At 39.4% G+C, this 22,592-nt stretch overlaps 1 protein-coding gene across 5 annotated transcripts in view; it reads left to right on the forward strand.

The window, feature by feature from the left end:
* ANKAR (ankyrin and armadillo repeat containing) overlaps positions 1-22,592 on the forward strand; it is a 46,443-nt gene that overhangs the window by 18,210 nt on the left and 5,641 nt on the right. For 4 of the 5 annotated variants that reach the window (XM_058664718.1, XM_058664714.1, XM_058664716.1 and 1 more), the window contains 10 exons: positions 2,288-2,392; positions 4,017-4,258; positions 9,822-9,990; positions 11,253-11,494; positions 12,956-13,109; positions 13,184-13,345; positions 15,541-15,647; positions 17,211-17,333; positions 21,242-21,400; positions 21,967-22,084. In XM_058664718.1, the coding sequence (XP_058520701.1) occupies positions 2,288-2,392; positions 4,017-4,258; positions 9,822-9,990; positions 11,253-11,494; positions 12,956-13,109; positions 13,184-13,345; positions 15,541-15,647; positions 17,211-17,333; positions 21,242-21,400; positions 21,967-22,084 (1,581 nt within the window). The remainder of the gene's footprint in view (positions 1-2,287; positions 2,393-4,016; positions 4,259-9,821; positions 9,991-11,252; positions 11,495-12,955; positions 13,110-13,183; positions 13,346-15,540; positions 15,648-17,210; positions 17,334-21,241; positions 21,401-21,966; positions 22,085-22,592) is intronic. The other variant, XM_058664719.1, reaches the window with a different exon arrangement.

Here is a 22,592-nt window from a genome sequence, read left to right on the forward strand (position 1 = left end):
GAATTGTAAGTAATGAGACACCAGATAAGTCTTCAAGGAAAGCCAGAGAAGTAAATGATAGCAATAGAATATTACCAAGTGGGAAAAAGCAAGTGTTAGGACTTAGCTGACCAGAGAAAATCACGTGGACCCAAGAGCGGAAAGGTCTGAGAACACCATAAAACCTCCATAGGCCTGAGAACTGGTAGAGCCGGTCAGGAGTGCCCTCCCCAGAGACTAATCAGGACAGGTCCACAGACACCAAGCCTGGAGTTGTGCCCCACAAGCAAGACAGACCCAGGAACAGAGTGTGCAACCTAAGAGAAAAATTGAGGAAATTTCAGGGGTGACATAAATGAAATTTCTGAAATGGGACCATGCAATCAGGGGGCTGCGGGGGAAGTAGAAAGAATTATCAATAAACATAAAGAAAACTAAATAAATGAAATAAAATGAGGATATTAAGATATCCATAAAAAGTAACAGTTAGATGTAACTACAGTACATTGCAGTGCTCAGATATGAATAATATCTGAATAGGCAACATAATAAGAGGACTAAATACTGATGTAACTAAAAGTTCTAAGCATGGAGAAAGGGAAATAAGAGGTAAATGACAAAACCATGTTGAAAGAGCTGGTTTCCTATAGCATGAAGTTAATACATGATGTCAAAAATTAATATACAAAAATATCAGTGCAGTAAATATGGAAAAACATGGAGACATGCACATCACAGAGGGTATAGGAAACAGTATAAAATGATTGGGTCTGGAGAGATCAATATAAGAATGGGGTTTGTAGGGACCATAAGCCACTATATTCTTGCCTTTTAGTAGCATTTTACTCTGGTTTGTGAACATGTATTTGATAGAATAAAAACAAAACAAAAAGGAAAGACAGAAATTAGAAAATGGCAACTGATTTTTTTTTCCAGTGATGTATTATAGATGGGATAAAATGTATTTAGGATTTTCAGTCTCCCTCTTGTAATTGAAGAATTTGATGTTTGATTTTAAAACTGGCTCAATACCAATCTTAGAATTCGTTGAGAATTGGGAGCATATTCTGTGTATACCAGCTCCCCTATGTATTGGAAAGTTTTTTTCAGTGTATAATTGTGTACATACACATCATTGTATCCTTGTCATTTTTGACAGATACAGAGAGAGGTGTTCCATCTGCTGGTTCATTGTCTAAATGACCAAAAAAGCTGGGGTTAGACCAAGCTGAAGCCAGATGTCAGGAGTTGCTTCCAGGTCTCCTGCGTGGATGCAGGCACCCAAGCAGATGGATCTTCCTGCTCCTTTCCCATGTTATTAGCAAAGAGCTGGATCAGAAGTGGAGCAGCCAGGATAACCTGAGCCCACATGGGATGCCTGTGCTGCAGGCAGCAACAAGCTCTGATGCCACAGCAATGGTCCCTGTATCTTTGCCTTTTTAGGAGAAGTGAGAGTATCATCCTATTATTTTAATAAGTTAAACCACTGCAAAAACCTAGCTTAAGAGCAAGAAACTCTGGACCCTGACAGAAATATCAAAGCAGCACACACACACACATACAAAAAGTGATGAAACCACTTCTTCCAACAGCCTTAGCTGAGAAGTTCTGATAATGATTAGAACCCACAAGCCAGCATCTGGCTGTTGTCACTTTGCCTTGCCTCCTGGACTTTCTTCCTCTCTCATACGCTGCCTCTTTCCATCTGGGTAAATGATGGATGAGTTGGGTTATTTGAAGTCTTCAGGGCTAGTTCTTGGAGTCGAAGCTGAGTTTTAAGAAAGAGGCCCTTAAAGTGATCCGGCCAAGGGAGGATGAAGACATTTTAGGTAATGGAGTGGATGGGTAAAAGGAATACAAAAGCATATTTCTGTGTGGTTTGTTCACAAATCACAGGCTTATTAAGAAGCACATGTATTTGTATTATTTTAAATCTATACAAATTCAGGATTTTATTAGAAGTATGCGTCTTCACACTCAAGAAATAGATGAAATGCATCAAATGGATATTAAATTTATATTGAGGATAATGAAAAACAATACTCAAATTTGATTCAACAACCAATTTACTATTTTCCAAGTGAATCTGAGCTATGTGCTAGCTAGTATAATTCCTTTGCACCAAAGATAATATCATTCAAATTTTTTTCTTGCTAATTATTTTTTGGTTTTGGTTTTAGTTTTTTCTTGTGAATGATCTTAATGTTACTGCTTACAGCTTCACTTGGCTGCTCCGGAAGGAGAACCAACCATTCCACTGCCTCTTGTTTGAATTGTAACTTGTGTCTCCCTGTTAATTACCTACCAGAAATGCTACAGTGTGAAAGCTACAAGCGGAGGATGATGGCTGTCATGTCCTTAGAAGTAATTTGCTTAGCAAATGATCGATACTGGAAATGTATTTTGGATGCAGGTGATAATTATGGTTTTTTTATATAGAATTATTTTACATTCAGATCAATCACTTTATTGGGAAGGAAGCTTTTTAGTTGATTTTAAGTTTTTTTTTTCTAAATAAAAGCACTTCTGTTACCTGTTAACTTTATGTTTTTTTCATGTGAAACATGATAAGAAAAACTGCATAAAATATCTCTAAAAGTTTGCAAACTGATGGAAAATTACATTAATACTACTTTTATATTCACTTTCATTTAGAAATTATCCCTATTCTGCACAAATTATTATTTGTTTTTTAAAGATTTATTTATTTTTATTGGAAAGCCATATTTACAGAGAGGGAGATACAGAAAGATCCTCTGGCCGCTGGTTCACTCCCTAAGTGGCTGCAATGGCTACTGTAGAGCATATCTACAGCCAGGAGCCTCCCCTGGGTCTCCCACGCCGGTGCAGGGTCCCAAGGCTTTGGGCCGTCCTCCACTGCTTTCCCAGGCCACAAACAAGTAGCAGATGGGAAATAGAGCAGCCAGGACATGAACCAGCACCCATATGGGATCATGACGCACACTAGGTGAAGATGTTAGCTACTGGGCTACCTCGCCAGGTCTGCACAAATTATTTTTAAAATTAAAAATGACAGATTATTTACAACTAACTTTTCATTCAGAATTTCAGCTAATTTCTTTGCTTCTGTAATCTAAACTCCTCCTTAATAGAATGTTACTGCCTCATATGGTTATTGTGATTATATAACTTGTGATTATATAGCTTTCTGAAATGTTGGAGAAGTTCTATTTGTTTTATCCACTCTGGTAGCCACTGCACTACTGTGGGTATTGAGTACACACAAGATGACCCATAAATACTGTTAAATGAGTAAGTGTAAATGTATTTAATTACATGGTATCCTCATGTATTTCCTTAAAAATGTCCAAAAATGAGACTTAGACTTGTTGGAAATGATGTTTCATTTCAGTGAGCTAAATCAGCAAGAGACATCCTAACCGTAACTTTTATGTTTTTTAGCATTCGTGTGTATTCTATAGTGTGCTATTTTTTAACTTCACCTTGTGTAAGAAATATCCAATTGAAGGCAGATTTTCTATTTTTGCCACTCATAAATATACATCTTTGAAACAAGCATATTGATGAGATAAGTGCTTTTTACCAGAGTTAGTATTTTCTTATTTTCATTTGCTGATATCAAATAAAGATACAATAAAATAAAATTCCTTACATAATTGCACAGATGCTGCTATGCAAATTTTATGCAGTAATGAGAATGTGTCTCTAGTATCTGGCAGCTAAGAGAATTTATTTATGAATGCTCTTAAGCCAACATTAATATTTCAGAGATCACTTACAGTTACTAATGTCAAACATATGGTTGTGTGTTTTGTGAAAATCAGAAGTAGAACACAGAGAACTGCCTGTGTGGTAGGTAAAACTGAAAAGTACAGAATTTAGTTTTAAATGTTTACTTTCTGAATATGATATTACTTGTTAATTTTTACATCGTAATGCCTATCAGCATTATTTACATCTTACAATGACTTACTACAAATGGTTACAAATGATTCAAGTGGTTCAAATGATTCTCTTTTTCTCCCTTCCTTTCTTTCTTGTTTTTTTCCGTCCAGGCACAATTCCTGCGTTAATCAATTTATTAAAAAGTCCCAAGATAAAGTTACAGTGCAAAACCATTGGATTATTGAGTAATATCTCAACCCACCACAGCATAGTGCATGCAATAGTTGAGGCAGGAGGCATTCCAGTGGTCATCAACCTCTTAGCATCCGAGGAACCTGAACTGCACTCTCGCTGTGCTGTCATTCTCTATGACATTGCTCGATATGAAAACAAGGATGTTGTTGCCCGATATGTAAGTTCTTTTCCAAAAACACTGGTTCTTAACTGACAGTGGTCTTGACAGTGATTTTGTGATATAGAAGCTAGGAAGGTGGAGACTTTTGTGACACAATGGCAAAACTCTCAGAGATGAGCAAATAACAAAGGCAAGATAGTCTGGTGAAAAAATACTTTATTAATAAGATAACCCCCCAAATAGATAAGAAAACATTTCTCATATGTTAGTGTATGTGATTTCTTATAGGGAGATATCAGGAGAAATACTACTATTCTGGCTATTTTCATTCTGCCTCAGAAAAAGTGTTCCTGATTAATGACATGTCCTATTAATGAGTCTATTTTCCTAGTACAAAGACAACAGAGTTCATGCAGTTCATACATATGATTCTAAGAATATAATATTTCCTTCTCACCCTCTCTCTCACTTCTTTTTCAATTTTTGTAATATATTTTTAATCTGAAGTAAACTGTGTTTAATATGAAGTAACTGTTACTTCATAGTCACAGGCTTAAGGTTCTATAACATAAAGAGTTCAACAGGTAAGTATTCAGCAGAAATATAGACAAGGGTTAATGAACAATAATCAAATCACAGGTTGTCAGTTTAACTCATATACATTAAAAATTTTTTCAAAATGACTTTGTTTGTTTATATTTGAAAGGCAGAGTTACAGAGATAGAAGGAGAGAAATAGAGCTTCCATCCACTGGTTTATTGCTTCATGGTCACAATGGCCAGAACTGTACTAATCTGAAGTCAGGATCCAGGAGCTCCTTCCTGGTGTCTCACATAGATGGAGGGGCCCAAGCACTTGGGCCGTTTTCCATTGCTTTCCCAGGCCAGTAGCAAAGTTGTATTAAAAGTGGTACATCCAGGACTCAAACTTACACCCATATGGGATGCTGGTGCTGCAGGCAGAGGTATAACCTGCTATGTCACTAAGCCAACCATATATATTGTATTTTTGTACTCTATTTTAGCTTCCACAAATCAGAGAAAATATGATATTTGTCATTTGGGTTGTGCTTATTTTGCTGTGTAGCAGTCACTGAAGTTGTGCATTTTCTTCCAAAAGAGAATTTCTCCTCCTCCTTCTCCTCATTTTTCTTCTTACATATGAGTAGTATTCCATTATATCTATATCTGTATCTATACCACATTTATATTATATATATTTATATATACCACATTTTTTTCCTCCAGTTCTCAGTTGAGGCGTCTGTAGCTTAGGTGTTGTAAATTAGAAATCTATAAACATGAGGTACAGTTAGCTCTTTCAAGGTATCTTTATGAAGGATATCGTTTCCTTCAGATTTTTTTCTTGGAGTGGAATGTTGGGTCATATGGTAGGTCTGTTTTTAGTTTTCTGAGAAAGCTCCATATACTGTCTTCTGTAATGGTTGTACCAGTTATGGTGGTTCTTTCTTATATCATAAGCAGCTTTGGTTTTATTGGGTGGGGTATGTAATAGTCATTCTAACTGGATTGAGGTAGTACTTCATTGTGATTTGTATTTGCATTTGTCTGATGGGTACTGATCCTGAGCATTCTTTTCAGGTTGGAAAAACATTTTTCAAATGTTGGCCAATTATTTTTCATCCTTTGAAAAATGCCTGTCCATATCATGCCTTTCCTAGCAAGATTATTTGTTTTATTTTTATTGAGTTTCTTAAGCTGCTTGCATATTATGATTATTAATTGTTTATCAGTTGCATAGTTTGCAAATGTTTCATTCTGTTGGTTGCCCTTTCACTTTGTTGAACATTTTCTTCTTTGGTGCCAACCTGCCATGTGGATTCCAGTTTGTATCTTGGCTAGTTCACTTCCCGTTCAGCTTACTGCTTATGGCCTGTGAAAGCAGCGAGGATGGCTTAAATCTTTAAGATCCTAAACTCACATGTGAGACCTAGAAAGAAGCTCCTGGCTTCAGACTGGCACAAATTCTGGCTGTTGTGGCCATCTAGGAAGCTCTGTCTCTCCTTCTCTCTATAAATCTGCCACAAAAAATGTATTTGTAAAAGCACAACTTATTTATATGGCCACACGCAAAACAAAGGAAGCCAGAAATGCAGATTGTATGCCAAAGACAAAAAAGATATTGAAGAATATGTAGCTACTCTGGGTCACACAGGCTTACTGTGTCATATGAGTTCCTGCCGAGGTTTGATTCCAGCAAAGGATGTTTTATTTTCTCTAAAATGTTTAAAATTTTATTTTTCATAATGTTTGCATAGTTGATTAGAGTGGGAAGGGTCAAGGATTAAGGGAAAGTGTATGAGACCATTGTTTCCAAATTTGCTTTCTTCTTCCTGTATCTGAGGGGAGGGGGGAGATTAAGGGAGAAGCCACACCCAACCGCCCAACAGCCTCAGTACCCAAGGATGGGAAATGGCCACTAGATGTCATCCCAGGATCCCCAACGTGGAGCAGGTTCCAAGGGTTCTGCTCAAGAAGTTTTGATAGTTCTGAAATGCTGTCAATCTCACTGATCCAAGGATCAGGAATTCCTTCCAAGGTCCATTGGCTGACATAGTCCACCTTAGAGTCTCCATTTGCCCAGATATTTTCTATCAGTACCTGGGGGGGTAGTTGAACAATTTGTTTTATGCTCGTTCCTCTGCTATGGTACCAGATGTTCTCTGCAGGTGGTAATGAACTGCCATATCCTTCATGTGCATCTGGACATGCTGTCCACTGCTTCCATCTTATCCACTGAGGAGGATGCAATCTACAGTCACCACCGATCCTGTGATTCTCACCATGGTTGGAGTATTGAGTCCCGTAGTTTAACTGGGGGGATCCCCAAAGAAACCTTGTCGGAGGTGGTTCTAGACCTGACCCTTGTGTGTGCTTGCCAGTATGGGGTCTAGTTCTGTCTGTCACCCACATCAGCCTACACATACACTGGTAGTTGCAGTTGCTGGGCCAGTACTGTCTCCTGCACTGACTCTTATGTGAATCAATGGATGCTGTGGCCCAGCCCAACCCTGCCCACACACACTCAGCCCTCAGCTACACCAGCAGGAACTATAGCCTAGTCAGAGCAAACCCCAATAATCCCCAATAGGCCCGCCCCAACCCTGGTTCCTATGCTTGCCAGTATGTGTAGGAGACTGGTCCAGTCTATTCGATATCCCATTCAGCTCTCGTACATATCAATGGGTATTGGAGCCTAGGTCAACCCAACAGACCTCATTATCCAGCTCATGCTCAACCAGTTGTTGCTACTGCCTGTGTAGCTAGGCCACCCCCCAGCCTGGTTTTCATGCTCAGCAGTGGGAGTTGCAAACCATCAGAGATGCCCACAGATTCCCTACTGGGCCCACTCCAGTCCTGGATCTTGCATTGTCCAGGTGGCTTCTGGGGCTAGCTTGACAGGATTTGCCCCCAGCCTAGTGCTTGCTAGCAGATGCTGTGGCAAAGCCCAACCGGCCTACACCTACTCTAGCTCATGCATGCACCCAGTGGATACAGTTATCCCAGTCTGGCTCTCTCCCCAACCCAGCTCAAACGCAGGCCAACAGGCATTGTAATGCTGCCAAGCCTGGTCATCTTCAGTCCCAGTTCTCATGTTCACCAGTGGCCCAGCAGGAGACCCCATGCTGCTCCTCTACTGGGTTTGCACCATCCTCGTCCCCCGCCACTCCCAACCCAGGTCTCACTTGTGCTGGTGGGTGCTGTGGCCCAGTCTAGCATGGCCCACCTCACCTCCACATTTGTCGATGGGTGCTTTAGCCTGGCCTGGACGAGCCCATCCTTCCCCAGTTCTAGCTCATGCTGGCGAGTGCAACCACACCAGCCAGCCCTCGGCTCAGCCCTAATGTGAACTGGCCAGTTGCAGCCTGACCTGGCCTGTCCTGCATCCTGTCCTGGTTCTCTGTTATGAACTGGCCCAGCCTGACCGACCCCCAGATATGACCCACGTGTGTACTGGCGAATACTATAACCTGTCCTGGTCTGGGTTGTTCCCACCCTTGGTTCTTGTGCTCACTGGCAGGGACTGCATCCTGAGAGAGGAGTTCCCTGAATTCCTCTATCAGTTCTTCTCTCAGCAGCAGATCATGCACATACCAGTGGGTCCTTAGCCCAGAGTGGGTTAGTCCATCTCCTGTCCTGGCAGGAACGGTGTCCTCTGACAAGGACTTTGCTGTAACTGTATTTTTGTGTGTGTGTTTTGTTTTTCCTCTGTAGTTTTGTGGACATTTGTTGACATTTTCCTGGTGGTAAAGGTGTTTCCATCTTGTTACATTTCCAGAGACTTTCATCTGTGTGAGCCGTCTGGGAGATTGTAAGAGGTGAATTATGGTAGAAAGTTCTCCAACCCACATGTGCTTTCTCATCTCAGTACCTGAATGTGTGTTGAAAACTGACTGCTATAAAAAGAGATTTTTACATTCACTATATAAATAGGACATTCGGGTTATTTTGTTGTTGTCCCATTGTGTGCATTCTGTTGTCTGTGAGGATCCAACTTCTGACAAAAGATTTTTTCACATTCATTGCATTTTGTGAATTCTATGCCCCTTGGGGCTTGAATTTCAAGAAAATGTTTTTCTACTGTCACTGCATTCGCAAGGTTTCCTCTCTATGAATTTTCTGATGTTTAATAAGGGCCAACCTCTGATGAAAAGCTTTTCCATCCTCATGTGATTCAAAAGGTTTCTCTTGTGTGTGAATTCTCTGGAGTACTATGAGGTATGGCTTTCAGCAAAGCACTTTTCTACATTCGTTTTGTTCATAAGATTGTGTGAATTCTTTGATTTCTATTGCAGTCTGATTGCAGTAAGTGTGTGGGTGTGCGCGCATGTGTGTTTCACATTCAGTGTGCACATGGGGCTTTTCTCCTCTGTGGGCTGTGGAACATGCCATGGCCAAGCTGCTGTGGAACAGAATTGGTCACCATCCTGGAATTGTGTTTCCTCAGCTGCCCCTCAAAATAGAGACACTTAATTTAAAAACTGTGCTCTGTCAGTATTTTCTATGCCCAGTGGCCATGGGTAATCTTTCTCATCCTATTGACAGCTCTTCACCGAAATCTTACTAATCTCCTAGCCTTGTTGAAAATGGAGTTACATTCTCTTTCCTATTTTTCTTGATATTCTTGCATCATTTCTGTTGACTCGGTGAAATGTCATTTTTCATTTAAAATAAGGAAATTATATTCATGTTTTAAAATAATATTTGGTGTAGCACAAAAATAATTATTATTTACTACTGAAGTATTCAAAATGGCACATACTTCTAAATGGGGCACTGTGGTCAATTGGTTGATTTCCTTCAGTTACTTTTCCTCTTGGATATTTATTAAATATCACAATCAATGTAAAGCCTGAAATTATTTTGGTGAAATTATTATGAAATATATTTGTTGAATGATTATTTTAATGTCAAGGTGTAAGTTTTGTTCACAGTTGTATTGTGATTTAGTGTGTTACATCAGTAGACACATTTGTTCGCAATTTTTGTCTCTTAAGAAAGCAGATGTTTACAGCAAGAAAGATTAGAAACTTGTACTTCTAAATATTGAGTTTATCTTCAATAAATTTAAATGCAGTTGCCTTTGTATCTATTTTCAGAACGGAATCCCTGCGCTAATAAATCTCTTGACGTTAAACATAGAAAATGTACTAATAAATGTAATGAACTGCATCCGGGTATCATGTATAAAAAATGAAATCAATCAGAGAGCAGTGAGAGACCATAATGGGATCCCGCATCTCATCAGGTTTCTGAGTTCTGATTCAGGTGATTCTCTATCTCAGTATTATCTGAAAAAGGAACTAGAACTTTCCAGTGGAGCGAATCTAGGTTTGGATTTATCCTGGCTGAACAGGTGTCCTGAATTTGTTTTCAAATGGATCTAGATATTTGTAATGTAGTTTAAATATCAGGAACACTTACATCTAAAATGCTGAATTTATAAAAGGAATTGACTCTCAAGGGCAACGTAAAATTATTTGAAAGATGTTTAATAACTGATATTTATAAATGAAAGTATTGGTATGAATAATGAGGAGTGCAAAGCTGCCCAGAGTAGATGTCTTCATATGTGAAGAGTACTCAGACTAGTGATTTGTAGCTATTATGTAAGTCACACCACAATCTCTCTTGGCTTCAGCTGTCCTAGAGCTGCTGCAAGTGTGTGAGAGTGACCTGGCACATGAGTTTATCTCTGTGTCTCCGTTCCTCTGTTGGTTAGAAACCAAACATATAAATAGATATATAAAGATAGGGATATGGTTAGATATATTGATCTAGAATAGATAAATAGATTAAATCAGTTTGATAATACATTAAAATGTATAAATCCAAATGAAGGGATACAGAAACTCATTTTTTTCTGTATGTTTTACAAAGAACAGATACAGCTGGTAACTAAGCATATAGGAAAGAAATCTAGTTAAAACTAGAAAATAAAGACATTTTTGTCTGTCCAGTTAGCACAATTTGAGTACTTAATGATCACATGACCATCCAAAGAGACATAATAATATTGGTACTGTTAAACTCAGATTGTGGAATTATTATTATTATTTTTGAAAATAAATTCCTGAGACTCTCTGTTAAAGGAAAAGAAGAGAAAAAGAAAAAGGAAACATATAGGTAGGAAATACTTTATATGTCAACAACATTTCTCTTGAAATTGTTTAAACCAGTGAAAAGTTGGAAAGAGCATGTATTTTCAAAGTGTGGATGGAGAAGAAAACATGATACATTAATGAAATATCTAGAAGATAATGATCATAAATAGACAAGGTTGTATTGGTGAATAAAATGCAGAATATTACCTCTGCAGGGTAACTCTATTCTCTAACTAACTAAACCCATCTTCATAAAATAAGGGTGATAATGAACCATTTGTGCTTGGATGGTGACTCTGGACTTTCATTTCTGTTTTGTACATTTTCTACAAACCCAATTTTATTATATGGCGAACAAGTGATATGCTATTTTTGCTATTATAACATGTAAGAGAGCATCTAAATTGTTCTTAAATTCATTTGAAGATGTGTTGAAAGCTGTGTCTTCTGCTACAATTGCCGAGGTTGGGCGTGACAATAAGGACATTCAGAATGCTATAGTTGCAGAAGGGGCCATCAATCCTCTGGTTGCTCTTTTTAAAGGGACACAACTTAGTGTCCAAGTGAAAGGTGCAGAGGCTGTGGAATCATTGGCAAGTTTCAACCCTCACATACAGAAAGCGTTTCTGGAAAGAAAATTAACAAAATACCTTCTAAAACTCCTAAAGGTAAATATTACATGGTTTCTGGTCATTTTTCTTTTTTATTTTTTTCTTTTATCAAAATTCATTTTATTATTTTATGATACAGTTCCATAGGCTCCAGGATTTCCCCTCTCCCCTTCCTTCATCCTCTCTCTCCCACTGATTTCCCCTATGTTAATAGTATAATCCTTCAACAACCATCATAATTCCATCATTCTGCTATCTAAATGTATCCTGATATTGTGGGTATGGACAATGGCAGAGAGTCCAGCATCCTCTTGTCAAGCATCAGTTGACAGTTTCATTGGGAGTCCATCTGTGATTTGGAAGTAGAGATGCTTACTGCATTGTATCCTCACATCTGGATATGATAGTCTCTATTACACAGTTACTATACATCCTGTTAATGAAAAGCCATAAAATGAAAATCCACAACAGGAAGAAAAATAGAAAAATTTACAACAACATGAAGTTAAATAACATATTACTGCGTGCTGTTTTTATTTTAATTTCTTTGAAAAAGTTTTGTCTTGTTTCTTCACTGACTTATAGGTCATACCATAGCATTGTTTGCTTCAATAAGGTTTCTTATTTCCTTCTTCATTTCTTTTTTATTAAAGATTTATTTTTGTTGGAAAGGCACATTTAAGGGAGCAAGAGAGTCAGAAACATCTTTCATCTACTGATTCACTCCCCAAATGGCTGAATTGGCCAAAGCTGAGCCTATCCCAAGCCAGGAGCCAGGAACCAGGAGCTTCTTCCAGGTCACCCACATGAATGCAGAGTCCCAGGGTTTTGGGCCATTCTCTGCTGCTTTCCCAGGCCATACGCAGGGAGCTGGATCAGAATTGGAACAACTGGGGCACGGATCAGTTCTTGTATGAGATGCCGCACAAGGAGATGAAGGATTAGCTAGTTGAGCCATTGCATTGGTTCTTTGTCATTTTTAAACCTTTTTTCTTCTTATTTATTTTATTTATATATATGTTTATAGATTAAAGATTTTTATTGGAAAGACAGATTTATAGAGGGAAGGAGATACAGAGAGAAAGATCTTCCTTCCACTGGTTCATTCCTCAAGTAGCCTCAATTACCAGAGCTAAGCTGATCCGAAGCCAGGAGCCAGGAGCACTCCCTGGTCTACCACGTTGGTGCAGTGTCCCAAGGCTCTGGGCCATCCTCTGCTGCTTTCCCAGGCTACAAGCAGGGAGCTGGATGGGAAGTGGAACAGATGGAACATGAACTGGCACCCGTATGGGGTCCCTGTGTGTGCAAGGCAAGGATTTAGGTGTTAGGCTACCAAATAGTGTCCCACTGGTGATTTTTCTTAGATGGTTATTCTACTGTAACTTTTGTCATGTAAATAGTGTCATGTAAATATCTGTCAAACTAAAACAACTTTTGGAATGAACATTTTGTAAAATGTCCATTACTAGAGTGTTCCATAAATGTTCACTAAACGAATGGCCCCTTTTCTTTAAATAGGCCTTTCAAATTGATGTTAAGGAACAAGGAGCAATGACGCTTTGGGCCTTGGCGGGACAATCACTGAAACAACAAAAACATATGGCAGAACTGATCGGCTACAACCTTATAATAAGTATGCTTTTGTCATCATCAGCTAAAATGCAGTATGTTGGTAAGTTATATTCTTACACGTTAATCTACACAATGGAGAACATATATGTCATATATGTCTCTCTTCTTTACCAGGAGGTGAGGCAGTGATCGCTCTAAGCAAGGACAGCAGGATGCATCAAAATCAAATATGTGAAGGCAATGGGATTGCGCCATTGGTTCGCCTATTAAAAATTAATAGATTGACTGAAGGCACCCTTCTCAGTGTCATCAGGGCAGTGGGTTCCATCTGCATTGGTGTGTATGCTTATTCTCAAGTCCTTAAATATCTATGAGAAAGAGAAGTCAAATTTTTTCTCTTACCCCCTTTTAGAATATATATATACATATATATATATATATGTAAATTTTATTTTTATTGGAAAGTCAGATATACAGAGAGGAGGAGAAACAGGAAGATTTTCCATCCATTGATTCATTCCCCAAGCGGCCACTATGGCTGGAGCTGAGCCAATCCGAAGCCCAGAGCCAGGAGCTTCCTCCGGGTCTCCCCCACGCAGGTACAGGGTCCCAAGGCTTTGGGCCATTCTTGACTGCTTTCCCAGGTCACAAGCAGGGAGTTGGATGAGAAATAGGGCCACCGGGATTAGAACCAGTGCCCATATGGGATCCTGGCGCATGCAAGGCAAGGACTTTAGCCAATAGACTACTGTGCCAGGCCCTAGAATAATTTTTTAATTGTCTCCAAAACTTTGGAGAGTAAAAAATCGGATTATTAAGAATTTTCTTTTTGGTTTGTTCTTAAACTCTGGCTAAAAACAAAAAAAGATGGCCCCTGGTGATTTTGATTTAAAGGAATCTCAGTTTTTAAGTCTGAGAGGAAAATACGTTTTCTTTTGAATCTTAAAAAATGGTGTTTTTGAATTTAGGAAAGAGTTTCCAATAGGGAGCATAAATTTTTCAATTCCAGTCTCTTTCTGTAGTGATTCTTTGCTTATAAACGGGCTTTTCATTGCAAAGGAATTGTCATTGCGGTACCTCAGTGATGTTGTGAAATTACCAGTTAAAAAACCCTACCAAATAGAAACAATTGCATTTATTGTCGATCTCATAAATTCAGGTGGCAGATCACAGAATGCTGCTTCCAAATGGAGGGGGAAAATTGATCATTCTTTCTAGATCCTTCTGTTTCCTCAAAAATAGTCCTGCTGAATGAAGTACCTGGGCATTGGTTCCAATATAATATTTTCCTCCTTTCTTGCAGTAAGCTACTAGCAGATACTCACCAGATACTCCAAGACAATCTGTTCAAGACACTGGCATTTCCTTCCTTAACTGCAGGCTGCTGCTAACTATAGGCATCCCTAAAATTCTTACATATGATTATATAAAGTCCCTTCCCCACCACACACAATGTATTTCTTACTAGTTTTAAGTTTTCCACACCATTCTGTGATGTGAGAGCAAGGGTTGGAAAGTGTTTTCTATTCTTTCCATTGTCCCCAGTTCCTTCCCAAGTCCCAAGATAGTAATATTTTGGTAGTGTCACTAATTGTTCCCTGAGAGACCCATTTTAAAAATATTTTTAGTTGGCCCTGGCGCGATAGAATAGGGGTTAAAGTCCTTGCCTTGAATGCACCATGGGCACCTGTTCTAATCCCGGCAGCCCCACTTCCCATCCAGCTTCCTGCCTGTGGCCTGGGAAAGCAGTCGAGGATGGCCCAAAGCCTTGGGACCCTGCACCCACTTGGGAGACCCGGAAGAGGCTCCTGGCTTCGGATTGGCTCAGCTCCAGCTATAGTGGCCGCTTGGGGAGTGAATCATAGGACGGAAGATCTTCCTCTCTGTCTCTTCTCCTCTCTGTATATCTGCCTTTCCACTAAAAATAAATAAATCTTAAAATATATGTATGTTTTTAAGTTGTATAAACTCACTGCATATGCATTATGGTATTCTTGACAGAAGAACAGAATGAAAATTGTATTTGTCTACCAGCAAGAGATCATTTGAGTTTCTCTATTGAGACTAGTCCTTCAATTAAAAATATTAGGGTATAAAGGGAAAGATTTGGATGATCTGTTTAGTAAATTTATGGAATCTAGAAATTTTAACTTAGTGATTTACTCTGTCCATTTACATAGAAATAAACTTTTCATGGAAAACAACAGCAAATAAAAATTTTTGTTCCTAACATACAGCATTTCTTCAATAATGGTAGCTTCTATTATTATTTCTTGTTGACATAGCATTTATAATTTGACTATGTCTATTAGAAAGCTATCCACAAATCTGAGAAATAATTCCCTAGTTATTCACTTAGTATTTTAGAAAAATTGATTCAGACCTATTAAGATGGTATCAGTATAACATTTTTATTAGTAATTTCTTAACCATATTATTATATAATACTTTGTCAAGCAGAAATATCCAGCCACGTGTGTGGTTTACAGGGTGGAAAGCATATACCTGTGGAATGTACACTTTCTTTACAGGTGTAGCCCACACGAACAACCCTGTGAGCCAGCAGTTTGTTGTGGAGGAGAACGCGCTTCCTGTGCTCATCCAACTGCTAAGAAGTCACCCTTCTCCTAACATCAAGGTACATGTAAAGGTTTACATGTTTTTTCTGATATAGAAGTTAAACAACATAATACCCCTTTAAGAACTTGCACAGACGCAATGATTCTTTACTTTTTTTTTTTTTTTTTTTTTTTGCTTTTCTCACGGTTCAACACTAGAAAGACTTTCTATGAGTTATTGAAAAGTCATTCACTCTTTTTTTTTTAAAGATTTATTTTTATTGGAAAATCAAATATACAGAGAAGAGGAGGAGAGACAGAGAGAAAGATCTTCTGTCCGATGGCTCACTCCCCAAGTGCACAACAACCAGTGTTACACTGATCCGAAGCCAGGAGCCAGGAGCTTCTTCCTGGTCTTCCACCTGGGTGCAGGGTCCCGAGGCTTTGGGCCATCCTCGACTGCTTTCCCAGGCCACAAGCAGGGAGCTGGATGGGAAGTGGGGCTGCCGGGATTAGAACAGGTGCCCATATGGGATCCCAGCGCTTTCAAGGCAAGGACTTCAGCCGCTAGGCCACGCTGCCGGGCCTGAGTCATTCACTTGTTCACTTACTGTAGTAACTAAGCTTAACTTCATAGTCATACTTTTCAAATTCCTAAGAAATGCACTGAGCATCATTTAAAACATATCTATTAAACTCCAGTAATATAGAAGAATCGTCTTTCTGTTGGGCTTCTACACATTAAATGACTTCAGAATTAGAGTTAAAAGGATTTAAAAAAAAACTGTGTTAAATTAAATTTTAGCTATTGATCACTGAGTTCCAAACTGTCATGAAATGCCTATTGTAGATTAATACTTTAGAATAGATTTAAAACTAAAGCTTGCAACTCAGTGATCAGTAACTAACATGAAATTTAGTTTTTGGGCCTGGCACGATAGTGTAGTGGTTAAAATCCTTGCCTTGCACCCTGGGATCCCATATGAGCACCTGTTCTAATCCCGGAGGCCCACTTCCCATCCCGCTCCCTGCCTGTGGGCCTGGGAAAGTAGTCGAGGATGGCCCAAAGCTTTGGGACCCTGCACCCGTGTTGGAGACCCGGAAGACCTTCTGGCTCCTGGCTTCAGGTCGGCTCAGCTCCAGCCATTGCGCTCACTTGGGGAGTGAATCATTGGATGGAAGATCTTTCTCTCTGTCTCTCCTCCTCTCTGTATATCCATCCTTCAAAAAAAAAAAAACCAAATAAATCTTTAAAAATTAGTTTTTAAGTCATTCCAGGAAATTTTTAAGAATTAGATATTGAAATGATACGACTGTGCAGGTGGCCTACCCCCTCCTCACACAACACACACCCTTGGCTCTAGCCCCCTCTCTATGCCCACGTGGTCCCCTGTACCTCTGTGTTGTCTCCCACGTAAGACAGGAACATTCTCCCAGCTGCGGCAAATTACCAGAGACATTCCTGAGGCAGTTGCAAGTTCTGCTCTTTCAATCCTAGTCAGGGAATTAGACTCAAAGTATTATAATTAAGCAAATTTTATAGTATCTTTCTCAAATGTATCCTACATAAATGTTTGTATTATGAAATAATGTCATTTGATTAAGTGTGAGTGAAAAATAACTTCTAAAAATTACACACTTAGGTGGAAGTAGCATTTTCTTTGGCATGCATTGTTCTAAGGAATGAGGCACTACAGAATGAATTACAAGAGAAGGAAGGGTTTAGATATTCTGATGTCCTTTATCTTCTTCACTCAACAGATAAGGTAATGTCTTTACAAAATATTAGAGTTCATTACTAAAAAAAATTTTTTGGATCATGGCAACATTCAAAATGTCTTATAAAAGATAGAAATGTAAAATATCTCTTTGTAACTCATTTTATAATGATGATGTGATAATTCAGCTCTGTATTTTTCATACTTGTAAACATTTCATCTTTAAAATACTGTTATTGGACCCATCTCGGTAGCCTAGTGGCTAAAGCCTCGCCTTGCATGCACCGGGATCCCATGTGGGTGCCAGTTCTAATCCTGGCGGCCTTGCCTCCCATTCAATGCTCCCACTTGTGGCCTGGGAAAGCAGTTGAGGACAGCCCAAAGCCCTGGGACCTTGCACCCACATGGGAGACCCAGAAGAGGCACTGGGCTCCTGGCTTCAGATTGGCTTAGCTTCAGCTGTTGTGGCCACTTGGGGAGTAAATCAACCGACGGAAGCTTCCTCTCTGCCTCTCCTCCTCTCTGTATATTTGACTTTCCAATAAAAATAAAATAAATCTTAAAAAAGTTTTTGCTATTTTAATGTTTGGCAATGTGCTTAAAAACAAACTTCTTCTGTCCTGGGTCTAACCTTTGGCCTAATTTTATGGTCCTTTCATCCTGAGTCATCAGTTCTTTTTTTTTTTTTTTTTTAAAGATTTATTCATTTTATTACAGCCAGATATACAGAGAGGAGGAGAGACAAAGAGGAAGATCTTCCGTCCGATGTTTCACTCCCCAAGTGAGCCGCAATGGGCCGGTGCTGCGCCGATCCGAAGCCGGGAACCTGGAACCTCTTCCAGGTCTCCCACGTGGGTGCAGTGTCCCAATGCATTGGGCCGTCCTCAACTGCCTTCCCAGGCCACAAGCAGGGAGCTGGATGGGAAGTGGAGCTGCCAGGATTAGAACCGGCGCCCATATGGGATCACCGGGGTGTTCAAGGCGAGGGCTTTAGCTGCTAGGCCACGCCGCCAGGCCCGAGTCATCAGTTCTTACCCATTACTCTGAAGCAATGCTTCTGAAACTGTCTTTGTTAAAAGTGTCAAAAGGCACAGCAGCCAGAGCTAAGCCAGCCCAAAACCAGGAGCCAGGAACTTCTAGGTATCCCACATGGGTACCAGATCCCAAGGCATTGGGCCATTCTCCGCTGCTTTTCCAGGCCATTTAACAGAGAGCTGGATGGGAAGTGAAGCAGCTGGGACGTGAACCAGCACCCATATGGGATGCTGGTGCTTTCTGGTAGAGGATTAGCAGGTTGAGCCACAACACCAGCCCCTCTGGTATATTTTTCATTTGCCAACCAGAACAGTAACATCAATACAGTATCATTAAATACCTGCAGATTTATTTAAATTTTGCCAGTTTTTTTTTCCACCAATTTCCATTTTCTGTTCCAGAACCTAGCCCAGGATGCCTCACTGCTTGTGTTTTTTATGGTTTTAGTCTCAGGTTTGTGAATCTCAGATCCATGCCATTTCTTTTAGAGATGGATCCTCAATTTGACTTTGTTAATGTTTTCCTTTGACTAAGTTGAGGTTGTGTATTTTGACAAGGATGTTACAGGAGCGATGTGGTCGTCTTCATTCATCTTCCTAGTGGCGTCACATCCGGGGTAACTAATGTTGATAAGTAATATTGCTGGCAGTGTGAACTTAGATTATTTGGTTATACTACTGCCTGTCATGTTTCTGCACTGTAAAAGCACAATTTTTTTTCTTTTTTTAGCTAACAGGTATCTTAAGGTGAGACATCTTGAAATTATGCAAATAATCTGTTTTGGATTAGACTTTTGTTCTAGCATCCAATGATGTGCATACTAAGTGGAAGGGACAGCCAGGCGGTATAGCACACTAATCCTCCCCCTGCAGCTCAGCCATCCCCCAGGGGTACTGATTCGAGTCCCAGCTATTCCATGTCTGACTTGGCTCGCTCCTTATGGCCTGGGAAAGCAGTGGAAGTTGGCCCCAGCCCTTGAGCCCTTGCACCCCCGGGGGAGACCCCGAAGAAGCTCCTGGCTTCCAGCTTCCAACCAGTTCTGCACTGCCTGTTATAGCCATTTGGGAAATGAACCAGCATATGGAGGATTTGTCTCTGTCTTTCCCTCTCTCTTTGTAACCCTTTCAAGTAAATATAAAATAATTCTTTAAAAAAAATCTAAGTGACATATGGGTTAATCTGATTTTTAATAAATTGTCCTTTTCCTTTCACATTGATTAACTAATATTCAATGTTCATGAAGGGTTGTCCCCGTTAAGTGTTTTCTTCTCACTTTCTAAGTTCTGTTCTCAGTGATTTTGTGCCTCTGTCGCCAGTCCTTGGCCTACCCTTTGAAATACTAGTGCTCTGGAGAAACGGGAGTTTTCACCTGCAGTGCCTTAGGCACTCAGGGACGAAAACTGTCAGTTCTGTTGCCCTCAGCTCTGAGAGATTTTACAGGGATAAAAACAGACTGGCTGAGAGGGATAAAGTCACATTCGTTTTTAAAAATTTTAAATTTTACGAGAGGAAAAGAGAAATGGTGCTAAAAGAAACATGAGGGATAACAACCTGCGGAGACTAACTTCATGTCTGCCCGACCGACTCGGGCGTTTTCATGCCCTGTGCTCTGTGCTTGTCAAGGTTTACCCTCGTCACCCTCATCCTCACATCTGAATTTTGTCTTTCTTTTTTCATATGTATATATTCCATTCTGATTTTCTCTCCCTCCCAGTCTGTTACTAACCTGTTTCATTCTGAATCCATAGTGGAATCATATGAAGTAAATCCTTGTGTATCTGTTCCATTACATGTAGGGAATATTAGAGAACTAGAAGCTTTAAAAAATAAACTGAAGCATTTGTCTGTTTTAGTCAAAACTTTTTGTCTGCTTTTGGCCAGGTGACCACATCACAAAGATAAAGTAAAAGTTTTCTACACTTTCCTATATGCTTACTAAGTTTCTCTCTTAGTACTTACCCCAAAAGAGCCCGTTGGTAATCTTAGGGCTGTAGAGAAAGTATGAAGTTAGTGAAGTCCTTAATTAAACCTATACTGGGAGGGATGTTTAATAACTAAATGTGTAATAAATGTGTACATAAATGTCTTATGAGCAATGATAGGAATGAAATAAAATTAAGCCAGCTAATCCAGATTTTGGAGCCACTGAACTACATTATCTACTCCAGGTCCAAGTGTACTTATTTTAAAATATGCAGATAATCTACATTATTATGATAATTGTATAATGCATACCATGCTAAATAATGGAAAATTTAATTTATCATTTCTACTTTGGAATGTTGAAGTAAAAATACAATTTAAATAATGAGAACTAGGTCCTGGAGTGCTAGCCTAGTGGCTAAAGTCCTCATCTCACACATGCCGGGATCCCATATGGGAGCTAGTTCCTGTTCTTGCCATTCCGCTTCCCATCCAGCTCCCTGCTTGTGGCCTGGGACAGCAGTCGAGAACAGGCCAACAATTTGGGACCCTGCACCCACCTGGGAGACCTGGAAGAAGCTCCTGGTTCCTGGCTTCGGATCGGCTCAGTTCCCTTGCAGCCACTTGAGGAGTGAACCAGTGGACAGAAGGCCTTTCTCTGTCTCTCCTCATCTCTGTATATCTGACTTTTCAATAAAAAAATAAACAAATCTTGAAAAACAATGAGAACTAAATGAAAATGCTGAGCTTTTTGTAGGTATTTGCTAGTATGATCAATAATCAACTATTAAAATATTTTCCCCTTTCTCCCTGTCATTAAAATCTACTGCTCCATTTTATCACTCTAATAACATTCTGGAATAACTCTTTTTTTATGTACTAGTGATGTTATATTTTATAACCAGTGATACAATGCAATATAATTTAATGGTCAGGAATTCAAAAGTTCTCAAACTGAGTAATATGTTAAGAATGATACATGGTTCTCTTGTTTCCAGGATATTTGCCTAAGAGCAGGCTATGCATTAAGCCTTTTTGCCTTCAATAATCGCTTTCAACAGTACTTAATATTGGAAAGTGGAACAATGACCATTTCTATTTTTGAACCTTTTTTTGAATCAACAGTTGAAACTGAGAGGGCAATGGCAGCATTTCAGGTATTCAAAGGCAACAATGTCTGTTTAGTGGAAACTTGACAATTGCAAAAATTTGGGAGTTCGGTAAAATATTTACAAAATGCTTTGTGTAGCAGTCCCTCTGCCACATAAAAACTCTACTGAGGATGTCCTCACCTATATAGAATTTTTACTAGTTGCAAGGAGTGTTTGCCTTCATGCTTTATCTGATTCTTATAACAACCTCATGGCCTCCGTATTACCAGGAACTAGGTAAAGAAACTAGTTAGCATGCCAGACATGCTATGTCTGTTTAGTCGGTCAACCAACTCTTCAAACCTGCAACAACTGTGCATATCTTGGTTCTTTTTAGTCTTCTTCTCTTTCTTCATATCATATCCTATGGTCTTTAGGAAAAGTACTTTCTATGCACTACCAGAATGTAGTTGTGAACATTGTAGGAATAATATGATCTATTATGATCAGATAGAAATAAGCCCTCTCTGCCACCATAACTTTTCTTCTTCCACCAAATATCACCTTTATCTTCCTCAGATGTACATAAAAAGACAGTCGTAACTGAGTACAAAATGTTTATTTTCTTTTAGATTATTGTATTAGCAAAAGTCATTATAGATGTGGATCATATTACCTTGACTGCAAGAGGTGTTACTATTTTAGTTGATAGTCTGTATTCGCTTCAGCCCAATACTATTGTCTTGACAGGTAAGAAATTATAATAACAACCAATAGTGAAATCACAGATTTGCTACCCTGTTACACAGTTTGATAAGTGGAGCAACATAGTAGGTCTATGAGGAACCACAGGCATATTAACTTTGAACACAGTGTTGGGGTTCAATGAATCTGAGCGAGACTCCAAGGCGAGTGAGATCATTTTATTGCCTAGTCCAAGGGGCAACCCCTAGCCATAAGCAAGAAGTGCCCCGAATGAAATAATCGTGGGATTTTTATAGTGAAAGAATCAAAAGCTATGTGACAGTGTGCAAATACATGATTAGGGGCTATAACAGTGACACAAAACAGAAAGCATGAGACAGGAATTTACAATGTATAGGCTTGGGAGTCCTGATCATATCACTTCAATGCAGACAATAATAAAAATAGCATGCCTTGAAGGTAGCTGTCTTTCCCGCAAATCCAAAAACTCTGAGATTCTCCCTATCTCCTGCCTGCCTCCTGGTCTTTCAGGAAACAGGAGCTTTGCTCATAA

The sequence above is a fragment of the Ochotona princeps genome, chromosome 5 (assembly GCF_030435755.1).
Source record: "Ochotona princeps isolate mOchPri1 chromosome 5, mOchPri1.hap1, whole genome shotgun sequence".
NCBI classification, from domain to species: domain Eukaryota; kingdom Metazoa; phylum Chordata; class Mammalia; order Lagomorpha; family Ochotonidae; genus Ochotona; species Ochotona princeps.